Here is a 17,096-nt window from a genome sequence, read left to right as displayed (position 1 = left end):
AAAGGCCGCTTATTATCTTTCTGCCATACCGTACCATTAACTGCGGCTCGCTACGCCACGCAACTCTTTGATAATGAGATAGCGGCGGGGGTCGTCAAACACAACTAGGCGCTCGCAGCCTTTAGCCTGCGGCTTGCCCGCCCTTACACTGCAAGATGGCCCGTTAAGCTGCTTCGTGAGGCTTGTTGTTGGGCAAACAGCGGGGCTTCGGACTGCACAGGTTTCTAAAAGGCAGCACCTTTATCCTCCGTGAGGCATAAACCAGCGCCACGCCGAAGATCTCTCCGCCCCTCCCGCAAGCTCCGCCCCCTTAACGCCCAAGCCAATGAGGGCCCGTTTCTCGAAAGCGTTCGATCACGTGGCCACCGCCGGCCCCTTCTCCGGAGCTCGGCGTCCCTCGTCCTTCCCGTGGCAGGTTTCGCGCCCAAGGTGAGCGGCCGCGGGCGGGGCGGGGCGGGGCGGGGCGGGGCTGGGCCGGGCTCTCGCTCAGCGGGGAAGAGTTAGTGGCGGCCAGTGGGGGGAAAAGAAAAGCCTCGTGGAGCTTCAAACCTGCGGTAAAACCTGAAGGGCCTCCGAGAACCACTCATTTCTGTGGGGGGTGTCGGACGGGGCGGCCTCGCACAGACCCGGATTCAAATCACCACGCCGCTGGTTGATTCGCATTACATCTGTGTACTCGGGAGTATAGTTGGTCCTAAACAGAATTATGCCATTGGAAAAACGAAGCAACATCGACTGGCCCCCCGAATCCTCTCCCCCTTGGTCCCATACGCCTGCACTGACCAGCCATAGGTCTGGTAGACTGTTTACTCTCTTAGAATGTTATTTTCTCTATTGCTATTATTATTGTTGTTGCCTTTCATTCCACATAGTCAATGAGTCTGATGTATTGTTCTTGTTTTTGTCCCATGTGAACTGAACTTGAAGGGAGGGTGGTAAGTAAATCCAATAAAATAAAAATAAAAGCAAGGATATAAGCCTGAGTGCCAAATATAGATTAGTTAGATCTATCATGTTTACAGTGGCCTCTTACGGCTGTGAAAGTTGGACAATGAAAAAATTGGACAAGAGAAGAATCGATTACCATATATACTCACATATAAGCCAACCCGAATATAAGCTAAGGCACCTAATTTTACCACAAAATCTGGGTATACCTATTGACTCGCATATAAGCCAAGGTGGTTGAGATGGACATTGCACAGCTGAGGGAGGTGGTGCTGGATTCGGCATCATGGCTACAGCTGTGCCATGGGATCACCAAGAGCTGGACATGACTGAATGGCTGACAACGACAGCAAATCTGTTGAATGCACATTAAAACTTTTGAGAGAAATATGTGGTGGCCAGTTGTACCTGTTCTGTTGGACTATCAGCAATCCCCAAGGCCCAAGTATCGTGAATTTGGACCTAAAACACAATGAAATGATGAAAGAATTCACTAAATGTCATGCTGCAATCTTAGCACATTGACTTTGGCAATACCTGTACTTAAATGACTCTAAGATATTCTAGAGAATAAAATACACTTTGAATTCCTTATGTTAAAATTATTAAGGTGATTATTGCAGACAAAATACTAGAATATTTGCCTTTCATATTTTTGTTAGAAAAATGTAGTTATTTATTAAAATGCTGAGTAACAATCCAATATCCTCCCAGTTTTGATTATTGAGCATGAGATAGATTATATTTTTCGTTTTCTGTGCTTTACGTTTCTGTCTTTTCTCTCAGCTTTCTCCATAATCTGTTAGGTGATTCCTTTTAACTTCAGGCACCTATTTCAAGTTCATGACATGGTGATTCTCATCCCTTCTTCAAGGTGTAGGATAACTGTTTTTCTTTTATGCCCCTTCCAAGAATTCATAGTGTTCTGTAAATGCGGTGCATTGAAGTATGTCTGAGAATGAGGTTTAGGCTGTCTTTGAGTTACTGAAGCCTAGCCCCCGAGTGATGAATTCTGTTTCTGCTCAAGGTACCAGCTGGAAATAAAACCACCGACCTTGCTGGCAGAAAAACACTGAAGTGAGTTTTTCTTACTCAGATAGACCTCAGTGAAAGCAGGGGAAAGGCAGATTTTTATTAGGTTTGAAGGGAAAATCCCTTTTTTGGTGAGCTAGTTATGCATACCTAGCTCACATTTGGTGCTGAATAAAAGCTTAATGTCCCCCTTCAAGGATCGCTGCCTTGCATCGGGCCGCTCCCCGCGAGCCGCGCCCGCACATCGGCCGCGCCCCGATTCTCTCTCCCCGCCCTGCCGCAGTAAGAAGCTTCCCGGGCTGCAAGCTTGCGGACGGGGAAGTTTTTTACTGCGGGGGGGGGGGGGCGGGGAGAGGGAGCCGCGGCCCGGCGCCGGGCCGCGGCCCGCAGGTTGGGGACCACTGTGATAAGGGCCCAAAACAGTAGGAACCTCACAGAAGCAGAAGAGATTTTAAAAACGTGGCAAAATTATGCAGAGGAAATATACAAGAGTGAGCTTAACATCCCTGATAACCACGATGGGGTAGTTACTGACCTGGAGCCAGACATCCTGGAATGTGAAGTCAAATGGGCCTTAGTGGTGACAGCATTCCAGTTGAACTATTCAAAATCTTAAAAAGACAATGCAGTAAAAGTGCTATACTTAATATGCCAGCAAATTTGGAAAACTCAACAATGGCCACAGGATTGGAAAAGGTCAGTTTACATTCCAATCCCAAAGAAGGGCAATGCCAAAGAATGTTCAAACTACCACACCATTGCACTCATTTTTCATGCTAGCAATGTTATGCTCAAAATCCTACAAGCTAGGCTCCAGCAATATGTGGACCAAGAACTTCCAGAAGTACAGGCAGGATTTTGAAGAGGCAGAGGAACTAGAGATCAAATTGCCAACATACGCTGGATCATGGAGAAAGCTAGGGAGTTCCAGAAGAACATCTACTTCTGCTTCATTGACTGTGCTAAAGCCTTTGATTGTGTGGAGCACAACAAATTGTGGCAAGTTCTTAAAGAGATGGGAATACCAGAGCATCTTATTTGTCTCTTGAGAAACCTATATGCAGGTCAAGAAGCAACAATGAAAACCGAGCATGGAATCACTGATTGGTTCAAAATTGAGAAAGGAGTTCGGCAAGGCTGTATACTGTCGCCTTGCCTATTTAACTTGTATGCGGAGCATATCATGAGAAAGGTGGGATTAGAGGAGTCACAAATTGGGATCAAGATTGCAGGGAGAAATATCAACAACCTCAGATATGTAGATGATACTACTCTAATGGCAGAAAGTGAAGAGGAACTCTTGATGCGGGTGAAGTAGGAGAGTGCAAAAGTTGGCTTGAAACTCAACATCAAGAAAACAAAGATCATGGCATCCAGCCCTCTCAATTCCTGGCAAATAGATGGGGAAGAAATGGAGATAGTGACAGATTTTATTTTCCTGGGCTCCAAGATCACTGCAGATGGGGACTGCAGCAAAGAAATTAAAAGATGATTGCTCCTGGGGAGGAAAGCTATGGCAAATCTAGACAGCATCCTAAAAAGCAGAGACATCACCCTGCCAACAGAAATGCGTTTAGTCAAGGCTATGGTTTTCCCATTTGCAATGTATGACTGCGAAGGTTGGACCATAAGGAAGGCTGAGCGTCAAAGAATTGAGGCTCCAGCACTCTGGTGCTGGAGAAGACTCTTGTGAGTCCCTTGGACTGCAAGGCGAACAAACCGGTCAGTCCTAGAGAAGATCAGCCCTGACTGCTCCTTAGAAGGCCAGATCCTGAAGATGAAACTCAAATACTTTGGCCACCTCATGAGAAGGAAGGACTCCCTGGAGAAGAGCCTAATGCTGGAAGCGATTAAGGACAAAAGAAGAAGGGAACGACAGTGAATGAGGTGGCTGGATGGAGTCACTGAAGCACTAGGTGCAAACTTAAATGGACTCCAGGGAAGACCTGGAGGATCATTGTCCATGGGGTTGCGATGGGTCGGACACTACTTCGCACCTAAGAACAACAATAATAAAAACTTACTATAGTAGTACTGTGAAATAAGTTGTCAGGTGTATGTGTGATGTGTTTGTAAACTAGAAGTTCTAATAAAGAAAGGGAACTATGATCTAATAGGTATGACAGAAACCTAGTGGAATAACTCTCACAACTGGAATAATAGGATTGACGGGTACAGCTCATATAAAAGGGACAGACAAAGATGGGTGGGGGGAGGATTGGCACTATATGCTAAGAATATATATACTTTTGAGGATATATGTGTCTAAACATGAGAGTTCATCTGAGAATGTTTGGGTACAAATAAAAGGAGTAGGAAATAATACTGTTATTATGATGGGTGTCTACTATAGACCACTAGGCCAGGTGAACTTGGATGAGACGCTTCTAGATCAGTGGTTCTCGACCTTGGAGTCCTGACCCCATTTGGAGTCGCCTGGCCCCTTCCTGAGGGGTCACCATAATGGTGATTGCCGCAGTGGCCCGCAGTAGTAACAGGAGGTGGCGGAGCCATGGCACTGGCCACCTCTGGATTGTTGTGTCACTGCCTGCACGTGCATGTGCATGCACACCTGCGCCTGCACACACAGTCCACCCGTGAGCACATGCTGCCTCCACAGTTGGAGTCATGGTGTAAGTTGAGAACCGCTGTTCTAGACCAAATTACAAAGTTCTCAGAGAGACAGGACCTAGTGGTCATGGGAGTTTTCAATTACCCAGCTCTCTGTTGGAAGACCAGCTCTGCTAAAAATGAAAAGCTCAATAAATTCTTGACTTGTCTTGCTGACAACTTCATTTCCCAGAAAGTGGGAAATGATTTTCCAAACAAGTCAAGGGACAACCAGGGGGTCTGCTTTTTTAGGCTTGATTCTTATCAATAGGGAAGAACGGGTTGACGAGGTAAAAGTTGTAGGTGCGCTTGGTAGTAGTGACCATGTGATTTTGGACTTTATCTATTTATTTATTCGATTTGTATCCCGTCACTCCCCAATGGGCTTGTGGCGGGTAACATGGTCTTAAAACCCCATTAAAACATCCTTATTAAAAGACTTAAAAACCCATGACATGGTGGATGGTCTTCCAACCTACTTCCCCATCCCAACTAGAGGCGTTGAGAGCATGGGGTGGCGTGATGTCCACAGGCCCACAACCCCTTTTTTTGCTGGGGGGGGGCAGCCAATCTCCTCCGCTGGTCCCAGCCTCAACCATAAACCTGGCGAAAGAGCTCCATTTTGCAGGCCCTGCGGAAAGATGTCAAATCCTGCAGGGCCCCCAACTCACCCGGGAGCTCATTCCACCAGGTACGGGCCAGGACCGAAAAGGCCCTGGCCCTGGTTGAGGCTAGGTGTGCTTCCCTGGGACTGGGAACAACCAATAGGTTTCCCCCCCACAGGGCGGTAAGCGGTCCTGCAGGTATGTGGGGCCCAACCTGCTTATAGCCTTGAGGGTTAGAACCAGCACCTTGAACTGAATCCGGGCAGCAATGGGCAACCAATGCAGCTGCGTCAGCACAGGCTGGATGTGGGCCCTCCAAAGTGTCCCAGTGAGGACCCTAGCAGCTGCATTCTGCACTAGCTGAAGTTTCCGGATTAAGGACTAAGGATTAAGAGTGAGTTACAGTAGAGTGAGTTACAGTATTCTATTCTGGAGGTGACTGTTGCATGGATCACTGTGGCCAAGTGTTCAGGGGACAGGTAGGGTGCTAGTAAGTGCCTGGCAAAGATGGAAGAATGCCTGGCCCGCTACTCTTTTGACCTGTGCCTCCATAGTCAGGGAGGCATCAGTGGTCACCCCCAAATTCCTGGCTTGGGGCACGATGGTAAATTGTACTCCTACCAAGGTGGGTAAACGCACTTCCTGATCCTGCCCCCTACTACCCATCCACAGGACCTCCGTCTTGGAGGGGTTGAGTTTCAGGCGACTCTGCTCGAACCATTCAGATACTGCTTCCAAACATCTGGCAAATGGTTCCGGGGGGGGGGGGAGTACGGGTGGCCGTCCATAAGGAGATAGAGCTGGGTGTCATCAGTGTACTGATGGCAACCCAGTCCATAGCTACGCACCAGCTGTGCCAGAGGGTGCGTGAAGATGTTAAACAATGTAGGGGAGAGAACCGCGCCCTGTGTGACCCCACAAGGGAGTCTATAAGGGCGCGAGAACTCCTCCCCCACTACTACCCTCTGGGTCCGGTTCTGGAGAAAGGAGCGTATTCAGTGCAAGGCTGTGCTGACTACCCCCGTGCTGGCGAGGCAGTGGACCAGCAAGTCATGATCCACAATGTCAAAGGCCACCAATAGGTCCAGGAGAAACAATACGGCTGACCCGCCTCTATCCAGCTGGTGATGGAGATCATCCAATGATCTTGGGGGATTGAAAAGCTGTACGTAGACACACATACAGGCTGGACTTCAGGAGAGCAAATTTTAACAAATTTAAAGTCACGTTGGTTGGAATCCCATGGTCAGAAAAACTTAAGGAGATGGAAGTCCAAGAAGGTTGGGAGTTTCTCAAAAGTGAAATACTGAATGTACAATCACAGACAATTCTCTTGAGAAGGAAAACTAGGAGGAACCTAAATAAACCAGGATGGATCCATAAACAACTTTCAAAAGAATTGAATAATAAGATTCATTTAGGAAATGGAAGGAGGACCTTATAACCGAACAGGAATATAAACAAATAACCAGTGCTTGTAGGGAGAGTGTTAGAAAAGCTAAATCTCAGTATGAGCTTAAGCTAGCAAGAAATGCTAGAAATAACAACAAAAAAGGTTTTTTAGTTATATTCAAAGTTAGAAAAAGGATAAGGATATGGTAGGACCATTGTAGGGACAAGAAAGTGATATTGTAACGGCTGATGAAGAGGGGGCTGAATTGCTCAATTCCTATTTCTCAATCTTCTCTTGCAAGTGGAATTGTGCTCAACATGGCAAAATCATTTCACATGATGAGGGATAGGAGTTGTGGCCTAGGATCACTGTAGGGGTAGCTCTTCAGTCAGCTTAGTTTTTCACCATCCTGAATAATCGTGTCATCTGCAAACCTGGCCACTATATCACTTAATCCTAGTTCCAGATCATTTATGAATAAATAGAATAGTACTGGCCTCAATACTGATCCTTGTGGAAACCCCCCCCCCCGCTTCCTTCAGTCCATTGTGAGAACTGCCCATTGATTCATAAACTATTCCTTTTCTTTGTCTTTCAGGATTATTCCAACACCCTTGTGGAGGCTCTAAAGTATTTGTAAAATGCTGGTCAAGCATAAAATAAAAAAATTATTACACATGGTGCCAGGAAAGAAGCGCTTTGGTGTGTATAGATTTCTTCCTTTCTTCTTTGTCCTTGGTGGCACTATGGAGTGGTTTATGATCAATGTCCAAATTGGAAGAGAGACATTTTGTAAGTATTGTTTAAGGATGAGTTATTTAGCATCACATAGTAGATACTTTTATTTTGTGATTGTTAAATACTAGACTTGCTTATACATTCCCATCCGTATGACTAATTTATCCTTTTAAAATAAGTTTCCAAACAAGTCAAGGGGAAGAAATTAGAATGTTTTCCCATGATTCTCAGCCTGCCCTCCAGGATACCATAGAATGGATCTTGACCTCTCCAGTGCTCCCCCCCCCCATGCTCCTTAATTTCACTCCCTTCCATGCTTTCCAGAGGATGTGTACTTAATTTCATCAGGCCATTTCCAATCTTTTAAATTGCAAATAATTTGTATGCATATATAGTCAAACTAGTTTTGCTGATACACACTTGACCATCAACTTCATTATTATAATGAATCTATCATTTTAATTATCTTAACACAGCCGCGGGTGCCGCAGACTAAATAAAGCTGTAAGGGCTTAGTGGGAGGAGTTAGGGCGGGCTCTGTCCGAGATGAGGAAGGATGCCGATTGGCTCCTTCCTCCGGACAGACCATCGGCCTGGCCAATTGGCAGGCGCAAAGCACCTGACGATTTTCCCGGCCGATTCCCGCCCTGCCGACAAGGAAGCAACTGTGAGCCGCACTTCGCGCCTCTCGCCGTGTTAGGCCGCCGGCCAAAGGAGCCCCTGGCAACTGCGTTCTGCGTGACTGCCGGGGGCTCCCTTGCCTAGCGCCCGCTGTATTTTTATTACAGCGGGCTTGATTACTAGTTTTATTATAATCCTTATCCATCCATGGTTCTTCTATATATTTGTGAAACAGTCTGAGGGGTGGAATGTGTCCGGGTATCCGAGTTGGATTAGGGCCAATCAGGGTGCAGCCAGCAATGCTGGATGCACCCTGATTGGCCCTGCCCCTACAGTTCCCGCCTTCCCTCCCTGGATGCTAGCCACGTTCCTATCAGATACACCAGAGACAGAGAGGGACACACAGACCCCTCCTATCGCTCCTGCTGTGAGGGAGGCAGAGACACAGAGAGAGCTGCCCCAAGCTGCTGATCAGCCCTGCTTCCCTCCTAAGAAGGAGCCCTAATTACCTGCTATGGCTACTGCTGCCATGGCAAGAGACAGAGTGCCATCTCCCCCTGCTGCCACAGAGGAAGAGAGAGCTGCCCCAAACTGCACACCAGCCCTGCTTCCCTCCTACAAACCAGCCCTGATTACCTGCTATGCCTCCTGCTGCAAGGCACACCGAGAGACATGCAGTGAGAGGGAGAGAGACATACAGAGAGATCTGTATGTATATATATATTATATATATATATATATATATATATATATATATATATATATATATATATATATATATAAAAGTAATAAAATGTGATTGGTGCTTCCAGCAATGTGCCAACCCTCTGACTGACCCTTGCGGTGGAGGGCTTTCCACCCCAAGTCCCACCTGGAGGGGCTGGCACACCATCAGGAGGCATCAGAGGGGTTCTGATTAACCGTCATTGAGAGGGCCCCCCCACTGGGGGCCAATCAGAGGCTTTTTCCTGTCCCTCTCTGCTCACGGCCAGCATGCCACCACTGCTAATCACTGACAGCCTGCGCCATGGTGTCCATGGTCTTCCCTAGCCTCCACATGGGGCCAGGAGTGCTGCCAGCCTCCACTATGGCCCTGCTGTACCCTAGTGGCTTCTGGGGCAGGTGATGGGATTCTGGACAGTTGCTCCACCCTGGACTCTGGGGCAGGTGGTGGGGAGCGGAGTGTGTGCTCCAACTCTGGGGCAGGCGGCTAGAAACTAGGCATACATTCTGTCCCCACTACGAACTTGGCCCTCCTGGGCCTATTCTGCACACAATAGATAATGCACTTTCAATGCACTTTAGAAATAATTTTCCTGTTCCGCACAGGAAAATCCAGCTGCCAAGGCACATTGAAATTGCATTATCCTATGTGTGCAAAATGGGCCTTGGGTCTCTGGACCACTCAGTGGAAGGCCAGGTGGGCGCTTCTGGACTCTGGGGCAGTCAACTGAAACCGACCACCCGCTTCTGCCCCTCATGCTGTCTTCCATAGGAGGCAGCAGGAGACAGCTTCGCTTCCTGCTTCCTGGGCCTACCTACTAATAACTGTATAAATATTATACAATATGTATAAATATTTGACTTGCCGTTGTTTGCCATCACTTTCAGCTTTGATTAGAAGAGGAGGCTTGGGTAGTGGGCAGTTATTTTAATCCTTTCGATATCATTGGCCTGCAGGCGTTTAGTTACACTATGACACAATTGGTCAGGGTTTAAAAAGCTGGCAGTGTGCCAGTGCATGAGCTTCTGTGCGGGTGCTTGTTCACTTACCTCTCCCCTCAGCGTCTTAGCTGGAAAATGGCTGGCTGCGGTATCCACACCAGAGTTATTTTCTGACTTCTATTTTTCAAAATTGAACCAACTCCATTCAGTAAAGAAACAAAGTTCTCAGTAGCAAGGATGATTGTGCACCATATTGGTGCTCATCACTTCTGAAACAAACCCAAATAGTTTTAAAAGTTGTGTTGAGCAGCATGGGCTCATGTAAACCCAATCACAGCAGGCAAACCTCCCTTTTGGAAAGTGGTTCCCCTAATCCTTTTCCCATTGATAGTCTCCCTGCCCCTTCCCTCCCCCCCCAAAGAAAGTATCTTTTGCTTTTATATTCATCTCACCTTAAACTTTAATAATTTACTGGTGAATGTAACTAGGAAATAAATTTTTTCCGACAAGCAGCTTTTCTGCCATTATGTGGAACATAAATCCACATAATGGCCGAGATAGTGGCTGGCTCTGCCTCCACCACCCATTTTCTGATGCCATCCCTGCTCTCCTGAGGGCAGGACCAGCCTCAGAAGATGAGCAGTGGCAGAGGACTGAACGGGGCTCAGCTCTGGGCTTTGCTGCTCTGCTGTTGCCTCTGGCCATCTTTTGAAGCCATCTCCATTCTCCTGAGGATGGGACTGGCCTTGGAAGACGGATAGCAGCAGAGCACTGAGCAGGACTAAGTGCTGGGCCTTGCTGCTCTGCCACCTCCAGGGTCTTCTGAGGGTGGGACCAGCCTTGGAAGACAGGCGGTGGTGGTATAGCTGCTGCCTGGGCCTCTGGGGTTGGTGTGGCCACTGCATCAACCTCCTCCACCGGCCGCCTCCCTGCCTCTTCTGGCAAGATGTCATGTCCGTAGCCATTTCCATTTCAGGGGGCACACCAGAAGATGTGTTCCGCATAAAAAAATACATGAGACATGCTTTCTAAAACTGTTTCTATAATCTGGTTTTTATATTTTACAGATGATGTTTACCGCAGAAAGAAGTCTGAAAGACAGCATGAAAGTTTGGAAGAAAGATGATTTTTTGCTTCTGAGTAGCTCACATGAGTTCTGAAACCTTAAATTTTATAGATAACAGATATTTACTGTTAAATTTAAAAAACTGTGCCAGTTTTCAAATCAAACACTGTGACTTTTGTGGTTTTCATCTGAAGTTACCATGCCAGCTACTTCTTTATCACATCACATATGAGTATCCATGATTGAGGTAATCCACCAGAAGCAGCAACCAAAGCAAAGCAGCTCTACAAGCAGATAACCTTGAATTCGTATGAGGAAGCAACATTGTGTTTGCTTAGATGTTGACCAGAAGAATGGGAGAAGGCTGGAGCTGCAAATTGATTTCACTGAACTCCTCCAATGGAGTTAGGGGAGCAGAGTCCCCATTAGGCTGTCCCAGGCTTCTCAATCATCCTTTCTCTCCCAGAATAAGGGAGATATCTTTGATGAACAGACAAGTCTTGTCATCCCTTTCATTCAGCTATCCCTTTCCTGCTCTTGTGGATATAGAAGATGATATTGGTTTATCCTGGGCTATATGGTTTTCTGGTATCCAGGAACAATGTGACATGTCTGATCATACTGCATTTAAGAAGTGGGGCTTTATTCTGCTTGAGACACATCATGAGTTTATATGTGTACATAAAGTTACAAATGCTAACTAACTATGCTGAATCTCTCTCCATTTAGGAATAAGTAGTAGAAAATTATATCTAATGGGAGGGCTATTCTGCAGTCAACAAGGATTGTGCTAAAGGTCTAACTGCGGATCTCAGTTGCACACAAAAAAATTAAGATATCCAGCAGTAAATCCATATAAAAATTTCAAGAACACAACATTGTGAATTGTACTGGAAATAACCGTTTCAGTCATCACTCTCAGCTGTCTCCTTTAAATGTAGGCGTATAGGCCCATATGCAATTTAATTTAGTAGCCAGTGGCCTTTCCATCATATTGAAAAATATCCTGACCCTTGATCATGGTCCTGTACAGTGCCTGAGGACTGTTTTGAAGTTTCAAGGGCAGAATCTGTTAACTAAAGAAAGAACAGTATCTCCTGCTGTGTGGATGATACAGCAGAATGAAGTTAAACTGCTACTTTGTATTCAACAGTGCTATCACTCTGGTGTTTTGTGTAACCTAATAGGACTTCAAAGCTATGCAAATACCTACCATAATGCATTTCTGAAAAAGCTTTCCAGGTAAAATGGAAACTGGTAAAATTCTGCTAAATTTCTCCAACCAAAGAGAAGTACTGGTAAAATTCTCCAACCAGAGAGGAGTACAGTTTTGATGTACAAGAGCTCATTCAAGTCTGGCAGCATGACTCAACTGTTTATCTGGCCCATTTGACTTGAAGCATGGCATTCACCTCCTTGCAGCCATTGGTCATATTTGATCCCATGAAGAACTCACAGTAGCCCCATTTCTTTGGGCCACTGGAAACATAAAAAATAACCCCCCCCCAAAAGCATGGCAGCCTGCACAGTTTTTTTTTGAGGCATTGGAGAACCTTGGATGCATCAAGGTGATTAAGGTTATTATTTATGTACTTAACTGTGCTATGGTCTGCGTGGAGTGCAGCATGTCACAGCTTATATTTTCAAAGCCAGTCATCACCCAACATGCACCTTCAAGATAAATAAAATATAAAGTTTGGCCTGCCTTTACCATAGCTCCATTGTGCTGGATCAAGTCTGTATTTTTCTCAGATTAACTATTTCAAAGGTTGTATTACAGTATTAGATTCCACAGCAAAGAAATGCTACTGGTGTTAAAGTAGTTAATTCACTTCCATTTTCATGTGTTGGACACACAAATTACACACCAACTTAACTTGCAGTACATATTTTCTCATCCTCTGGTTGCTCTAAACAGATGCACTTTCATTGTTCCATATGGAACAGGAATTGCATTAGGCAGTCATATTTGCTTGTTGGAAATTACTTGTTTTAATCTGAAACCAGACCCACAAACACAGGTCATTCTCCTGAGAGAAAACACCACATCTAGGATCTGACAAAAAAGATTATATCAGAAAATTTGTTTTAAGCCTACCCTGATCTAGGATTTTCTGTGCCACCTAAATTATAAACTGTGTCACATGTGGACTGTGGGTCAGCTTTCCATGCAGAAATTCCCAGACTCAATCTTGGGTCTCTCAAGAGTTCTCAGATGACAAATGATGGGAAAGACACTGGACAGCCACTCCTCAACAGAATGCTAGATGGAGTAATGGTCTAAGAATTCTCTACTTCGGCTGCATCCACACATTACTAGATACTTTGCTATTATTACACTATAGCATTCACTTGCAATTGGATTTTCCTGTACTGGCAAGAGATAGGATAGCTATAAGGGAACAGCAGCACAATCTCTAATTGTGGATGCAGGCCTAGGTCTCATGAAACAAGATATTTAAAACCAGTGAATCACATATTGCATAAGCTACATATAGGAATTCAAGACACATTATTTTCTAAGCACAACCATAATTTTAAAAATTTACCATTTTAGGAGTTTTATAAATGCAGAACCAAGCTTTAAGACTATGCCAGATCCTGGTGCTTTACATAAGTAGAATCAAATGTACTGGGTCTATTAACAACAGAAAAATGCAGTCTTCAGATTTGTTCAGAAGAGAAGTTGCGTTATATTTTTGGTCAAAAATTTACATTTACAAAATCTTAATCCACCCAAGCTGCCAACCAGCATACAGGTTTCCATCCATTTTGATCTAATAGATACGAAATAATCCCTAGAAATCTATAACATAATCATACCTATGCTGCTTAGATCCAGTGGATTTGGGTGATGATAATTCATCAGCCATGCAGTACAACAAATTAGAGACTGCTTGCATTTACAACAAAGTTGGTTACTTTGGGGGAATAGTGCCCAGTTCTGCTGGCACCACATACCTTCCCTTTATCTCAAATCTGGTCATCTAATACTATAAACAAACAGCATACATAACCTACTTGTTACAATGCTTTCTTTACAGGGCATGTACAGAAAAACTAAAAGTAACATCTCAATGGTGGAATCAAACCTGGTTAATCCAAACTGCAAAATTATTTTTATTCAAATCAACAGCCTCAGAAAGACAAACTGATAATACATGCACATTGACTAGTTACCACTTGGCTCAATGGAGTATACAACCAGGAGTTAAAAATGAGGCATGGATTAACCAGGTCCAAAAGCACATATGCGGTAAAGTTATAAACATCAATTCGAATTATTACATGAACAAGCTGCTCTTCAAGGAAACAGGGAATAAGGAGGAGGAGATGAGCATTTCCTATTGGTTTAATGAAATATATATTTTCCACTCACGCAAGCCAACCACTTCCCATGCCTTTATTTCCATTGTCAAAATCCTTTTATTCTAATACAGCATGGCTGTGGAAAACAACAAATGGGTTCAAATGGCCACAAATAAGACATAGTTTGTTTTCTTGAACAATTTATAATTAGAATAGAGTTCCATTAGCTGGTTGTGCAATACTGGATTGTAGCCGTCAAATCTTTAACCCTATATGTTACTGAAATGCTGCTAGTACACAGAGACATAATTCTGGAATAAATTAAAATAATTAGGGCCAGCCCAATGGTCTAGGAGCAGTGCTCTGCACTGCCATAAAGAAAAGGCTAAGGCCTCATTAACAGTTCTAATTGTTTACTCCTGGCCCACTAGGAGTGGTAAAGCTGCCCTTTGCTTGAAAGCCTGGGAAAGACAACGCTGCAGATTTTTCAACACTAATCCTTCTGACATATATAGCTTCCAAAAGGTGTCTTTCTATTCTTAAAAGTATTTTTTAAAATAAATAATAAATAAATAAATTTCAGGTTCTTTGGTGTAATTTTTGCAACGCTTAAAAAACGTTTGCATTAGTAAAGGTATGATGGTTCTAAGTACTAAGTACTAAGAAGAACTAAAACTTGCTGCCTTATTTTGTTGTTGAAAACTGCAATGTCTGAGGTAATGACAAATATACTGGCCACGATCCAGAACAGCACCCAAGCTCGGACTTAAGCATCTCTGAGCATGAATTTGTTTGGTACTGGGTGAAAGTACAAAGCTAAGGAAAACTTCTGGGTGACTGCACAGACCTTGGTATAGCAGCACTTCGGGGAGCCTGTATTGTTCTAAAATATTGTCAAGGGGTCATGAACTAAGGATCTGTGTACACAGACTGTTCAGCTTTAGAGTAAGGAAAATATTTCCTCTATAATGTTAATAAATTTGTATTATACATTAGTACCTCATTTGAAGAATCTTTTGGGCTTGCATGTTAAACAAGCTATTTCCTGTTAATGCATCATCATTATTCTGTTCTATGGAAACAAGCCCTAAACTGTCAATTAAATTTATACGTAATTTACATTTTCTAGTTTTGCATTAAAAATCGGTAAGGAAATATAACTACACTAGCAGTAGGTCCAATAAAGTTTATCTATCCTGCCTAAGGATTCATTTTCTAAAACCAATGCTGTAACAAATCTTTTATCAAATTACCTTATAATCAAAATAAGAATCACACCACAATACTACGTGAATTTCATTATTCCATGTTTATCTTGGTTAGTAGAAATTTCTGCAAATCTGTGCCTTACTGTACTGACAAGCCTTTCAAATATCTGTCACAACTTAAAGCTGTTTTAACAATGAAAAGTCAAATTATTTTTGTAAATTACTCAATACATCCTGAGCAGCTGAAGGTCATGAAACTAGGAAATCCCATTATGTACCTAGGTAACAAGCCAGACGGTTTGTACAGCTAACTTCCATGTAGTGGGGTGGCACCTGTTAACAAAGGCCTAGCTGGCTTCACCTAGGACTTTAGACATGCCTAAAAGTAATCTCCAGATTGCAAACCAGCATTAAAGAAGACAAATACTTTAATACAAATGCCCTAAGACTGTGTTCCCAAGGACATTTTATTTACTGGGATGTTTTATTAAAAATTTAAGCACTTGATTCTATATATAGATATACAGAATCATCTATAAATTATCATACACTGTCTTGTCATTATAAGCATTGCACTACAGTTGTAATTACGCTTGTCAAAATTCTCAACAACTGGACAATGCTTTTCGTCAGTGTAAAGAACATTTAGCGCACAAAATACCAAATCTTTAACAGAACAAGTATTTTCAAATGCAAGCATCCCTTCCAAACACCTTGTTACTTACCTTTCAAATTCAAGTTTAAAAATCTGTATCAAACTTGCAATATTGACTCAAAACTGCATGAAGAATGAAATGTCTGGTTCTGCTTCTGGGGATAGGAATGTCAGAAAGTCCTAAATACATGTATTTGCAGATAAAATTTTGCACCTTTTAAAAATATAATTTTAATATACAAATGTTCTGTTACTGATTTGGAGATCAAAAGGCATTATGTCTCCTATCAAAATCGGAATCATCTTAAATTAGCAAAATAGAAACATCTGCATGTTTCCTCCTCCCCCAAGGGAGCTGCAGTGGTGATGAGTGGAGATCTTATACTGGAGAAGTACGATATATATATGCTTTCTCCTTAGGCCCATGTCTGCTAGCAGCACATGCAAACTTGCTTTTTTTTTTTGACGGAGCTGTTAATAACAATCGGAAATTAGTCTATCCAAAGTTACTGCTTTTCTGTCCTTTTATATCAAGCTCTGGGACCCTCAGAACAGCCAAACAATTAATGGTTTACACTTATCAAGTTGATTCCCATCACTTCCTCAGCCTAACAGTCTTATTTAGAGCAAGTACTTTAGTTTACGTGATGTATCTGCCAGAAGTAACTACTACACAAGGACATAAATGCTCATTCCGCTAAGATGCAAACTAGGAGTGATTTCACTTTTTTTTCTGATCAAAACCGTAAACACTCTCTTGTATTTTAAAAATGGATGGCATCAGAAATCTCAGAGTAAAGAAAAGGATGAAACATTGTTTTGCATTTATAACCAAACATGAGATCATCTTCCAAGTCAAAGAACCATATGCACAAGTCTGTATATTTAAGAAAAGTCAACATAATATAACAAAAAGTGAAATATACTTATTAAAAGTGTCCTTATATAAAAAAAATCTTGCAATGTACAGTAAGAGGCAATAAAAACAGTTTGCCCACCCCCACCAATAACTAAAACTGCTATTGTTCCACGAACTTTTTATATGTTGGTATCAAAAAGTTAAACATTTTCTATGTTGTACGCCTGACGGATATTAAGAGTATCTCTCAACATCAAGTCTCGAAGGCGCCACAGTGCATCTGCCATTGTCGTATGGGCCCCTTTGCTCTTCAACCAGTGTGCAGGAAGACGGCTCTCTTGTTCTTTCGAGAGATGGACATCACGCCTCCGGGCTGAAATGGCAGAA

The 17,096-nt window shown here is 43.4% G+C and overlaps 2 protein-coding genes across 26 annotated transcripts in view; one reads left to right on the top strand and one right to left on the bottom strand.

Moving 5' to 3' along the window:
- Positions 1-277: 277 nt before the first annotated feature.
- On the top strand, positions 278-11,382 carry UQCC5 (ubiquinol-cytochrome c reductase complex assembly factor 5). Of its 2 annotated transcripts, none has more exons than XM_077325811.1 (3): positions 278-429; positions 7,187-7,380; positions 10,680-11,382. In XM_077325811.1, the coding sequence occupies exons 2-3, from the start codon at positions 7,230-7,232 to the stop codon at positions 10,736-10,738; spliced, it is 210 nt and encodes a 69-aa protein (XP_077181926.1). In that variant the 5' UTR covers positions 278-429; positions 7,187-7,229; the 3' UTR covers positions 10,739-11,382. The 2 variants fall into 2 exon arrangements, with proteins under 2 accessions (XP_077181926.1, XP_077181927.1); XM_077325812.1 differs by lacking the exon at positions 278-429 and adding an exon at positions 572-792.
- The window catches only part of PBRM1 (polybromo 1), a 76,450-nt gene continuing 70,033 nt past the window's right edge, over positions 10,680-17,096 (bottom strand). For all 24 annotated transcript variants that reach the window (XM_077325789.1, XM_077325781.1, XM_077325783.1 and 21 more), the window contains one exon: positions 10,680-17,082. In XM_077325789.1, the coding sequence (XP_077181904.1) occupies positions 16,910-17,082 (173 nt within the window). In that variant the 3' untranslated portion in view covers positions 10,680-16,909. The remainder of the gene's footprint in view (positions 17,083-17,096) is intronic.

This window comes from Paroedura picta, chromosome 3 (assembly GCF_049243985.1).
Source record: "Paroedura picta isolate Pp20150507F chromosome 3, Ppicta_v3.0, whole genome shotgun sequence".
In the NCBI taxonomy this organism is placed as follows: domain Eukaryota; kingdom Metazoa; phylum Chordata; class Lepidosauria; order Squamata; family Gekkonidae; genus Paroedura; species Paroedura picta.
Note: the sequence above shows the minus strand (reverse complement) of the source record. Positions and strands in the feature narration are given on the sequence as shown.

What these genes read in the sequence shown, in the direction of transcription:
- UQCC5 (XM_077325811.1), top strand. Translation starts at nt 7,230, where the DNA reads ATGCTGGTCAAGCATAAAATAAAAAAATTATTACACATGGTGCCAGGA. An exon ending in AATTGGAAGAGAGACATTTT is followed by an intron (nt 7,381 to 10,679) that starts GTAAGTATTGTT and finishes TATATTTTACAG; the next exon opens with ATGATGTTTACCGCAGAAAG.